The sequence below is a fragment of the Bos indicus x Bos taurus genome, chromosome 13 (assembly GCF_003369695.1).
Source record: "Bos indicus x Bos taurus breed Angus x Brahman F1 hybrid chromosome 13, Bos_hybrid_MaternalHap_v2.0, whole genome shotgun sequence".
Taxonomy (NCBI): Eukaryota; Metazoa; Chordata; class Mammalia; order Artiodactyla; family Bovidae; genus Bos; species Bos indicus x Bos taurus.
The window spans coordinates 40,162,712-40,175,328 of record NC_040088.1 but is presented as its reverse complement, the minus strand read 5'-3'; the positions used below and the strand labels follow the sequence as shown (position 1 = coordinate 40,175,328).

Below are 12,617 nucleotides of genomic sequence, written 5' to 3'. Positions count from 1 at the left end.
AATTCAGCATTCATGTTTAATATTTTAAAAATAATAGTAAAAAACTCAACATAATAAACAAAAGTTAAATGAATTTATTTTGTATTTTATGTGTAAATCTCTTCCATGTACTGATTGTTTTTTTTTAGTGTTTTAACTTAAATAAACCAAATAAAAAGCTTTGAATAACTATATCTGAGACAAAGTTCTCAAGTAAGGTTAAAATGTGACGAGGATTTTGTTCTTTACTACTAAGTGACACGGGCTTCCCTGGACAGAGGAGCCTGGTAGGCTCAGTCCATGAGTTGGGCACAACTTAGTGACTGACCAATCCTGCCTTCAATCTTTCCCAGCATCAGGGTCTTTTCTTATTTATGAGTCACCTCTTCACATCAGGTGGCCAAAGTATTGGAGCTTCAGCTTCAGTCCTTCCATGAATATTCAGGATTGATTTCCTTTAGGATTACTGGTTTGTTCTCCTTGCAGTCCAAGGGACTCTCAAGAGTCTTCTCCAACACCACAGTTTAAAAGCATCAATTCTTTGGCATTCAGCCTTCTTTATGGTCCAACTCTCACATCTATACATGACTATAGGAAAAACTATAGCTTTGACTATACGGACCTTTGTCGGCAAAGTAATGTCTCTGCTTTTTAATGTGCTGTCTAGGTTTGTCAAACATGTAGAAAATCACAAAACATAGGTAGTGCAGAAATGTTTATAAACTATGTACACATGTTCAGTCACTCAAGTTGTGTCTGACCGACTCTTTATGACCCTGTGGACTGTAGCCTGCCAGGCTCTTCTATCCATGGGATTTTTCAGGTAAGAATACTGGAGTGGGTTGCTGCTATTTCCTCCTCCGGGGGATCTTCCTGACACAGGGATTGAACCTGAATCTCCTGCTCTTTACCACTGAGCCACCTGGGAAGCCCTTATAAACTATACTTATGAGAAAAGCAAAGGTTATTATTTCAGAGCTTGCTACAGCAAGGGAGCTGGCCACCATCACTGGTGTTTAGGGAGACTGAAAGGCAGGCTGGGGAATGAGGAACAAGGGAAGGCTTCAGGTGTGTTCTGACTGGAGGCTGTCAGCAGGGGGAAGGTGCAGGCAAGCTAAGTGGGACTGGGGCTCCTGTGTGATTTACTGGGTGCAGATAGGATTTGCTTGAGTTGGTTTTAAGTTGGAAGTGAAGTGTTAGTCGCTCAGTCATGTCTGACTCTTTGCGGCCCCATGGACTATAGCCCGCCAGGATCCTCTGTCCATGGGATTTCCCAGGCAAGAATAACTGGAGTGGCTTACCATTCCCTTTTCCAGGGGATATTCCTGACTCAGGGATCGAACCCAGGTGTCCTGCGTTGGAGGGAGATTCTTAATTTTGAACCAAAGACAAAAACTGGGGAAGCTGACTGTTGCTGATCAAGTCTTGGCCATTTGGGACCAATTATTACAGAAGTTATTGCTTAGCTCTTGCACTGTCAGGCCACTGTCCACTTGTGTACTCTGTCTCTCACCTTCATTCTCAGTCACTGTAAGTTACAGAAACACCACAGACGGTGGTTATTTCTACAAACATTTACAAGCTTAAATCAAACACAGGCTTTTTGTAGTTTTCTAAACTAAATATAAAGCAGAAGTTTGTTTATTTTTGACAAGGAGCACAAGTGAAAATGGCTGCAAGGAGAAAGAGGACAGCAAAATGGCTTTGCAGAAGAATTAATACTGCTGCTGCTAAGTCGCTTCAGTCGTGTCTGACTCTGTGACCCCACAGACAGCAGCCCACCAGGCTCCCCCGTCCCTGGGATCCTCCAGGCAAGAGTACTGGAGTGGGTTGCCATTGCCTTCTCTGAACCGTAAAACTGGAGCAAAGAGAAATCTCAATCAGCAAAGCATATGAGAGCCAGGCAGGCTCTGTGGGGAAATGGAAAGGCACAAGTGAAGCGGGGGGTGAAATGAATTATATACAGGAAACTGCAAGTAGCTCTTTATGTTTGAGCATCAAAAGAAATAAAACAGGGCTTGATCATGATAAAAGGCCTCATGTACAGCCCTTAAAAATATGAACTTGATCTTGAATACGTATGGCAGCTGTCGGCAATTGAGTTCTAAGGAACAAGAAGGCTGAGTTGGAAGAAGGCAGCACTGGTCAGGAGGCTGGTTAAGAGGCAGTTCTGATACTGCTGACAACAGATGGCGAGGGGCGGAGGGACAGCAGCAACGGCAGAGTGGGGAGGTGACTAGAAAGGGCTCAAGGTCCGGTTGGAGAATTCTCCCTTCCTCTCAAGGCCTGTTCAGTTCCTGGGAAGGGTCCTGACACAGTGAAATAGGATGCCATTAATAATAATTAGAAACAGATACGAAAGATCTGAAGATATTTAAAGCAAATGCTCCCTAAATAACTATTTGTAGCTCAAAAATTGTTTTGAGGGCCTCTCTAGTGGAGCAAAATAAACTAAGGAACTGGTCATTCCTTGCCACTATAGAAAAGTCAAGTAACAATGAAGATTGCATGATTTCTGGTAAAACAGTAAGATATCAGCAGTAAATTATAATTCATATGACTAAAGAATACATAGATAAGAGTATACAGAGATATAGTGCTATAATCAAATGCCAAAGGATTACAGGGCAAATGGAACCTTCATGTTATGATTACTTTTTAAAAACACTGTTCTAGGTATCATATACTACACAAAGAGCCACCAGTGGAGACTGGGTTGAGAAGCAAAAATTATAATTTCTCAGAAGATTATTTTTAAAGTTATACAAATATTCATTACAAAATAGTAATCATAGTGGCACTTAAAATAGTCACTGAGCACTTCCTTTCAGATATAAGACAAGGAGAACACAAAACCAAAGATATTCATTTCTTTATTCCCTAGAATTGTCCATTCTGACCTCAGAATGAATTTGATGTTTAAAAGCTGGAAAGAATTAGCTGTTAGGAATTTTAAACACACTGAAAACTGGAAAAATATTTCCAACTGGATGGCAAGATTGTTTCCAGCACCAGCTGTAATCAGCTTTATAGTAATGCTATTTTTTCCTATTTCAAAAGCAAGTACCTATTTATTTTGAGAACTAATGGAAAATAGGAACCCAAAAAACAAACTGTGCCCTGAAAGTATGTGAGTCAGTGCCAGCTTTCAAAAAACTTGGAAAGATATATAGTCATTTTTTCATAGAGGTCACACTCAAAATGTAGCAGCTATTTTAAATCCTTGTGGGAAAATTTTTTATTTCATAAAACATTAAAAGTGGCCTTTAAAAGATATGCAGTACAGTCCGTTTAAAAAGCAGCTCAAAGGCTGAAATAAGAAGTGACAGTTCATCTTTTTAAGAATTTTTGTCCAATCTTTTTTCATATATCCAATTAATTACTAACTTTTAAGGCATAAAATAAATGAATACCCGAAGGAACTAGCTTGATATATTAAACTGTGTTTCCTATTAGCCCCACTGATCACTCCTTGGTCTTTACATACTTCTTTTTGTGTCATTTGATGTATTCTCAAACTATGTAAATTATTTTTACACTCAACTAGATTTAGTCTAAACAAAACATAAATAAAATGGTACAGTTGATGTTCCACAAAAAATCACCTGTTATTTCATTCTCAAGCCAAATTATATGAAAAATATGAAAAATTATATGAGATTATGACTTATGTCATTGCCCTCCTCTATCATGGCAGGTAATTAATATAGACGAACTACAAACACGCAAATGTGAAAGATTATATTGTGTGGTTCTATTTAGATGGATATCCAGAAACAGAAATTTACAGACATGGAAAACAGACTAGTGGCTGCCTAGGCCTGGGGGTAGGAGGAGGACTGACTGCAAACAAACTTGAGGGAGTATTTGGGATGATGAAAATTCTAATGGTGGACTGTGTCTATACTGCTGCTGCTGCTGCTAAGTCGCATCAGTCGTGTCCGACTCTGTGCGACCCCATAGACGGCAGCCCACCAGGTTCCGCCATCCCTGGGATTCTCCAGGCAAGAACACTGGAGTGGGTTGCCATTTCCTTCTCCAATGCATGAAAGTGAAAAGTGAAAGTAAAGTCGCTCAGTCATGTCCAACTCTTAGAGACCCCATGGACTGCAGCCTACCAGGCTCCTCCGTCCATGGGATTCTCCAAGTGAGAGTACTGGAGTGGGGTGCCATCGCCTTCCACTTACTAATAATTCCTGAATTGCACACTTACAACAGGCGAATGTTATGATATGCAAATTATGTCTCAATAAAACTGTTAAACAGTACAGTCATTTTGATGTGGGAGGAAACAGCCTTAGGAGCTAGTGGGGGCATCCTTTTATTTTCAGCAACTATTAATATAAATAGTAATAATGATGACAATCCCGGGTTATCGAGGACTGGCTCAATTTCTGTTTAATTTGGTTTTTTAAATGTTTTGAAAAACAGTCCATCCAGGAAGTTAAATTCCCTTAAAGGCAACAGGAACCCTTAGCTCAAAATTAACAGAACTTGCTTTAAGAATATACATTTAACTCTGGATGTCCCCTCTACAAATCCATCAATTTCACTAGAAAAACAAAAGTCAAAGATCTACCATCTAGTCAGAGATCCACCTCTACAAAACTGATAACAGAGATAATTGCTAAATACTCCTTGATAGAGGGTAAGTTATAGCTCTTAGTGTTTCCTGCAGAAAATGAAAACAATGATACCTAAGATTTATGGAGCATTTGTTAATATCTAGGTATTATTCTCATGTTTTATATGAATTACCTCTTATAGTTTCCACAACCTTATGGGACAGATACTATAAAGTGAGATTTAAAAAAGATTAATCACAGCCTGATGAGACAGATACTACTAATGAGCTAGAAAGTATGAAGTGAGGTTTAAAGAGATTAAATCCTCAAGAGCCAGAATTTGAACCCAAGGAGTCTGACTGTAAAGCCTAAACTCTTTAAACACTAATGTTTTATTCAGCTTTGGATCTCAGTCTAAAAGAATGTCCATTCCCAGAGAGAGTAATTAACTGAATCAAAGCCGGGGCTAGAATAGACTCAGTGTCAGGAAAACTAGGCCAGAGAAGCACGCTGCTTTCTGAGTTCTGAGCCGTGTAGCGGGGCCCAGGGCTGCCTGTGGACAAGAAACTGGCCTATTACCACCAAGAACAGAGAGGGACAAGACAAGGAGGAGGAGAAAGCAGCCGAGAGCCACTGCCACAGAGCAAGCTTAGACCCCCAATGGATTCCAGCTGTCTTTACTCACTTTTTCTCCCTAATTATCTTGCCCCAGCTATGTCCTACGGTGTCAGCATTCACATTATGTTCAAGATTTTTTTTTACCTCTGTGTGAAGCAATGCCCGGGATCAGTCTTTAGCAGAGGCAGATCAGAGTCATGATCCGTTATTTAACTTGGTACAGTAGGCCCTCTCTCTCAGGTTCTGCATGTATTAGCCATTCCAACTCCTGAGCTCATTCTCAAGTCTACCCGTTTCTCATCTGGATGGCTAGGATTAACAATTAGCAAAGATGTGGCTGAAAATGAGCTCCAACCACGTGGACAGGCTGATTAAATGGCAGGCCTGTAAACAGCAGTGTGCATGCAAATATGTGTACAAACACACACGTGCTGGATCACTCTGCTGTACACCAGAAACTAACACAATTTGTAAATCAACTGGACTTCAGTTAACAAAAAAGACAACCCACAGAATAGGGGAACATATCTGCAAACCATGCAGGGACTTGTTATCAAGAGTAGATTTTTTATATCTTAGTAATAAAAAATATAAATAACCCAATTTTTAAAATGGGCAAAGGATGCCTCACTAAAAAATGGCCACATACGATTTCATTCATGTGAAATGTCCAAAACAGGGAAATTCATAGAGATAGGAAGCAGGTTAGAGTTTGGGGTAAAAGAAGAGAGAGGCGTTAGGGAGAGAGGTATGGGCTTTCATTTTGAGGTGAAGAAAATGTTCAAAAATTGCCTGGTGATGGTTGCACATATCTAGAGGACATTCACATGTCCTGAATCCAGAGGAAAACAGTGAATTGTACACTTCAAGTGGGTAAAACTGTATAGTATGTGAACACTGTTTTATAAAAAGGTGATACTTTCATTTTCTTTTTTTTTTGTCCTTCAAAAAAAGAACAGAGTAATGAAGTAGGACAACTTCATCATTCTCCTAACGCTGCCTATGGTGGTGGTTTTGTAGCCTGCCAGGCTCCTCTGTCTATGGGATTTCCCAGGCAAGAATACTGGAGTGGGTTGCCATTTCCTTCTCCAGGGGATCTTGCTGACCCAGGGATCAAACCCATGTCTCCTGTGTCTCCTGAATTACAGACAGATTCTTTACCACAGAGCCACCAGGGAAGCCTATGTCACCACCCTTTTCTCAGCTGACATAATTTACAACCTCACCTAAAAAACAGAACCCTGGTGGGAAAGCCCCCAAATTCCTGCTCATAACATCCCACATTCCCCAAACTTACCCCAAAGGCTACTGTCCACAGCTCTCAGACAGGCTAGATGCTCTATCTTTACACTTAGGAGTCCATCCTTCTCTGTCTTTCTGGTTGCTTGTTTTATCACCTTTTTTCTTTCCTGTCTCTTCAACCTCTCTCTGTACTTGCTTATTCCCTCATCCGCCCCATATCAAGTTCACCCCTTCTTCAGAATCTACCCCACAAGCTGGTGTTGCCTCCATTATTCTTTCGGGTGTTGCCGCCATTATTCTTTCTTGCCCTCGGGTTGCAGTGAGACTTCCTAAAAGTGTAACCCAGTGTTTCAAGTTCTCCAATCTCACTGCCAGCCACCAGATTCAAACACTCATCCAGGTAACTGCAAATTGACTTCCCGCCGATGATGAATTCACTTGCGACTTTTAATTTGGTTCCATAGTTGGGCTGCAAGAGTCCACAAATTTGGAATTTTGTGTATATGAGCACTTGTTTGGGGGCTAGTTTTCATCAGGTTTACTATCATGGCATACAAGGCTTCCCTCAGTGATGTGGCTCTTACTTCTTCAGTATCATCACTAATCACTACCTCCTCTCTATCCCCATCTCAGTCTTCTCCCTATACAGTCAGTGTCATGATACCTAAAACTCTTCACTCTCATTTGTGTAAAGGGCCTTTTAACATTTAAATGCTTCCCCCTACATGATATCACCCATGCACATCCACTGTCTAAACTGGCCCTCCGAGACTCAAGGGTTACAACAGGGAATCATTCCTGTCCTTTCCAACCAGAATTTCTCCTTTTATTTGCATCTATGGCATCATATACCTAACACGATAGTAACTGTCATCATACACGATTATGATTATTAAGTGTCTTCCCTATACCACTGTAAGTTATTCTGTAAGAGCAGAAATTGGTTAAGGCTGCTTCCAACATGCTAGGCCTTATTCTTTTAAGTCCACTAAGCCATTTTCTCAGAAAAGCTTCTCTTGCTTACTTAATTACATTTTGAAAATGATTACCTTCTAATCAGAGCTGTGTACAATGCATATGGTGTTCGCTTCTCTGAGGAAGCACTTCCTAACACTCCCTTCTTTTGTCAGCATTCTTTATTCTAGAAAGTCAGTGCGATAGCCTCAAGGACTTCTGTATTCCTCCCGACAGCCTGACACTGACTTAGACTATGCAGAGATTTTCCAAAAGGAAAGAAGAATGCAAGCTTGCTACTGCCCTATTCCTTATCTACAGCACTCCCTTCCCCTCCTGAACTTTAAAATCCCTTCATATTTTTCCCAAAGGAGGACAGTCTTGAGGGCGCTAGCCTACTGTGGCCTCCTTTGCCTGGCAAAACAATAAAAGCTACTCTTTTCAACTTCACCCAAAACTCTTGTCTCTGTGTTTCTATCCAGCACCAGAGAACAGAGGCTGGGATCTCGGCAACACTCCCAGAGTAAGGACAGTATTTTGCATCTCCATATTTATAGTGTCTGACACTCACACATTTCTGGAAAAAACCACACCTCATTCTCTTCTCAACCCTTTACAAACATTCTTAATAGTTTAACTATATTATGGAAACTACTAGAGGTCAATATGCTCTTCTCATGACCAGATTCAACGATCACTCATTCCTTATCTCACTAAACTGTTCATTCCTTCCTTATCAGTAACACTTGACATACTTTCCCATCTCTTTTCTCAAAACCCTTTCGCCACTTGGCCTCCTGGACACTGATCTCACCTGGTTCCTCACCAGCTGTGGCTCCTCTGAGCTTGTTCATCTCCCGGACCTTTACATGTGGGGAGTGTCTCGGGGTTTGGGCCTCAAACTCTCCTTTAGTCAGACTATATAGATGACTTCCCAGTGCTGAGATTTCAAGTCTATTTGCTGATAAGCTCTCAATTTATATTTGGTTACACAGATGTGTTTACTTTGTGAAATTTCACTGGGCAAAACACTTATGGTTCATGCACTCTTTCATTTGACTGTTAAACTTCAATAAAAGTTTTTTTTTTTTTTTAAGAGAAAAAAGCAAAAAAAGAGAAGAGGGGGAAAAATTGTTGTGATGCACTCCTTAATAGGAGCCTCATAACGCATCCCAAACCCAACTTTTCTCCAGGAACATGGAAACCTGGTCTTCTGGTGCTCAGATTAAAAACCTCGGAATCATTCTTCATTCCTCCGTCTCTCTTAACTCCACACTGAATCCATATGCAAATCCTGTCGGTGCTACTTTAAAAATACATCCCAAATAGGAGTATTTTCCACCATGTTTACCACTCAGATGTCTCAAACTGCAATAACCTCTTCATTAGTCTACCTGATTTTCTCCCAGCCACATAGCAGACCAATCCTTTTAAAATACACATCACAGAATTTTCTACTGTCTCCCAACCACAGATTCAAATTTGAAGTCTTTCTGGTGGTTGGCTATGTACTACCCAATCTGACCCCAGGCATCTCTGTGACCTCGCTGTCCACCTTTCTCCAGCTGTTTTGCTCCACTCCAGTTACCGTGGCTTCTCTACAGTCCTTGAACACACCAAACAGGATTCTACTATGAAGCCCTGCACTTACTGCCTTTCTCTCCAAATCTTCACATGGTGGAGTTCCTTAATTCCTTCAGATCTCTGCTTAAATGGCATCATTACCATGGAGGAGGCTTTTTTGATCTTTAAAAAATAGCAACACAGCCCCTCTCCTTATCTCTGCCTGCCCTTACCATGCCTTAATCCTCCTCACAGGATGACCACCTGGTATTTCATTATCCTCTTTCATCCCTAATCAGAATGTAAGCTTTATGAGAGCAGACACTTCATCTGTTCACCCAAATCTCCAATATCTACAACACCATGAAGATCTAGGGAAGTGAAAGTGTTAGTTGCTCAGTCGTGTCCGACTCCCTGTGACCTCCACAGACTGTAGCCCTCCAGGCTCCTCTGTCCATGCGATTCTCCAGGCAGGAATACTGGAGTGGGTTGCCATGCCCTTCTCTGGGGATCTTTCCAGGCAAATGCTCAAAAGCTTTATTGAATGAACGCAGAATGAATTTATCACTGTTTTTCTTCCCTTCACTACATGGTCCTGATTCTCCTATTTCTCAGTCTCTGGGATGATGACGTCTTTCTGCTCTTTCACTACCTCTTTCATATAAATTGTAATCAGTAAAAGGTTTCAGGCAAGGATTATCCTAATCTTCAAAATAAAAAATCAGTATCTAAGGAAAAAGTCTAGTTCTCTGCACAATGACTTATTAACAGTGAATTTACAAATGCTCTGTCCATGAAAGTAAGGTGTTTTCCTTTCTCTGAAAAAACGACTGGCACATCCAAGCATGACTGGAATGTAACTTCAGTAAGGAACTGTAGTTTAAGAATAAGTAGTGGACCACAGGGACTTCTGAAAAGAGAAGCGGATGTGGAATTACTGATAAAAATCAGCAAATAACAGTTTGTTTCTAACTCCCTGCATGTAGGCTCACACAATGACCTCACTGAATTGCACAACTTGGAGGAAGTGGATACTATTTCAACCCCATATGACGGATGAGGACCCAACCTCAGAGATGAAAGGTCCAATGGCCGGTCACAGGAACCCAGGGCCTGCAGCATCCTGACGGGAAAGCAATGCCCCCAGCCCTTGTTCACCGCTTGCCTCGCAGACACCACCTCTGACACCCTCGGCCGGTGTCCTCCCTTCGCAGACGCACCGGACAGAATGAAATGTGTCAACAGCTAAAAAGTCTAAGACGGGCCTCTGCGTCCTCTTTACCCGGGAGGCTGGGGCCCTGAGCTGCGCCCTGATCGCCGACTTGGTCAGAGGCTCGAAAGGAGGGACTCTGGCGTCGGCGAAACTTTTTATTTTAATGCTTGCTTTTAGGCTAAAAGTTTGGTGTCTGGTAGAAGTCCTCGGGGGCTTCCCTGGTGGCACAATGGTCAAGAATCCGCCTGTCAATGCAGGATATGCTGGCTTGATGCCTGGGCTGGGAAGATCCCCTGGAGAAGGGAATGGATGATTCTTGTCTGGGGAATCCATGGACAAGAGGAGCTTGGCGGGCTGCGGTCCATGGGGTCGTAAGGAGTCGGACACGACCGAGCGACTGAACAAAAGAAACTCTCCGGCTCCAGGAACGATTCCAGTCCCCTGAGCTAGCAGCTCTCCGTAGGCATTTAGGAACCGCCCCCGCCACCCCCAAATCCAGCCGGAAACCTGCTGGGTGTGCAGAGAGGACCTCCACCCCCTGAGCGGGGAGGGGAGGAGACGAGAGGGAGGAAGGAGAGGAACCGGAGGTAAAAATAAAGGAGGGTCAGGCGATCGGAAGACGGGGACGAGGGGAGAGAGGAGGAAGGAGAGGAGAGCAGGCAGCCCGGCTCTTCTCTGCCCCCGGCCCCTTCCCTGCCCGCCACCCCCTCCCCAGCCTCGGGCCCGACACCCCGAGTCCCCAGGCGCCGTTCACCCCGCGCTCACCTGCCGTCCGGGCCGGGCCTGGGGGTGTCGGCCGCTGGCTCCGCGGCGCCGCCGGCGTTGAGCCCCGAGACCCGGCGGCTTCGCCTCCGCGGCCGGCTCTGCTCCTGGGCCTCCAGCTCGGGCTCCATGGCGCGGAGGGGGCGGCGCGGTGGCTGGGTGCCCGGGAGGCCCGCTGGGAGCCGCACGGCGCCCGGCCGCTACGGCCCGAAGACAGGTTTCTGTCAGGACAGCGCCGCCACCTCCGCCGCCGCCATCTTCCGGGGTTTGAAAATGGCGGCCGCGCGGCAACCAGCCAATCAGGGGACGCGGCGCGGTTGCTAGGATCGTGGAGTCCCGCCCCTCCCCTCTCTTCAGGCGCTAAACTGCGGAAGCTGTGAGGGGGAGCGTGGTCCTCAGGGTCGCCCAGCTGATGAGCCGGTGGCCTGGGGTCTAGTTCTTAAATCGCCAAGGCCCGATTACTACTGTACAGTTCATTAGGACTTTCACCACAAGTCAAGGGAAACTGGGAAGCATTTTCAGCTCAGTTCAGTCGCTCAGACCTGTCCTACTCTTTGCGACCCCATGGACTGCAGCACGCCAGGCTTCCCTGTCCTTCACTATCTCCCAGAGATTACTCCAACTCATGTCCATTGAGTCGGTGATGCCATCCAACCATCTCATCCTCTGTCGTCCCTTTCTCCTCCTGCCTTCAATCTTTCCCAGCATCAGGGTCTTTTCCAATGAGTCAGTTCTTTGTATCGAGCGGCCAAAGCATTGGAGTTTCAACTTCACCATCAGCTCTTTCAATGAAAATTCAGGACCTATTTCCTTTAGGATGGACTGGTTGGATCTCCTTACCGTCCAAAGGACTCTCAAGAGTCTTCTCTGAAATCACAGTTTAAAAGCACAATTCTTAAGTGCTCAGCCTTCTTTACAGTCCAAGTCTCACATCCATACATGATTACTGGAAAAACCATAGCCTTGACAAGACGGACCTTTGTTGGCAAAGTAATGTCTCTGCTTTTTAACACGCTGTCTAGGTTGGTCATAGCTTTTCTTCCATGGAGCAAGTATCTTTTAATTTCATGGCTGCACTCACCATCTGCTATGATTTTGGAGTCCAAGAAAATAAAGTCTCTCACTGTTTCCACTGTTTCCTCACCTATTTGCCATGAAGTGATGGGACTGGATGCCATGATCTTATTTTCTGAATGTTGAGTTTTAAGCCAACTTTTTCACTCCTCTTTCACTTTCATCAAGAGGCTCTTTAGTTCTTTGCTTTCTGCCATAAGGGTGGTGTCATCTGCGTATCTGAGGTTATTGATATTTGTCCTGGTAATCTTGATTCTAGCTTGTGATTCATATAGCCTGGCATTTCATATGATGTACGTTGCATGTAAGTTAAATAAGCAGGGTGACAGTATGCAGCCTTGACGTACCCCTTTCCCGATTTGGAACCAGTCTGTTGTTCCATTGCCAGTTCTAACTGTTGATTCTTGACCTGCATACAGATTTCTCAGGAGGCAGGTCAGGTGCTCTGGTATGCCCATCTCTTGAAGAATTTTCCACAGTTTCTTGTGATCCATACAATCGAAGGCTTTGGCATAGTCAAAGCAGATTTGGATAAAGTTTAGCAAATTCATCAGTGGTTGTGCACAGATTTTTATCCCAGGGGACTCAGGCAGGCCTGTCACACCTCCTTTGATCCCAGAAAAGTGAAAAACTGAAAAGAGGCTGTG

At 43.7% G+C, this 12,617-nt stretch overlaps 1 protein-coding gene across 1 annotated transcript in view; it reads right to left on the bottom strand.

The window, feature by feature from the left end:
- Positions 1–11,118, bottom strand: part of NET1 (neuroepithelial cell transforming 1) — a 34,695-nt gene extending 23,577 nt beyond the window's left edge. The window contains exon 1 of the mRNA XM_027559525.1: positions 10,900–11,118. Within this exon, the coding sequence (XP_027415326.1) occupies positions 10,900–11,027 (128 nt within the window). The 5' untranslated portion in view covers positions 11,028–11,118. The remainder of the gene's footprint in view (positions 1–10,899) is intronic.
- Between the last annotated feature and the right edge of the window lie 1,499 nt (positions 11,119–12,617).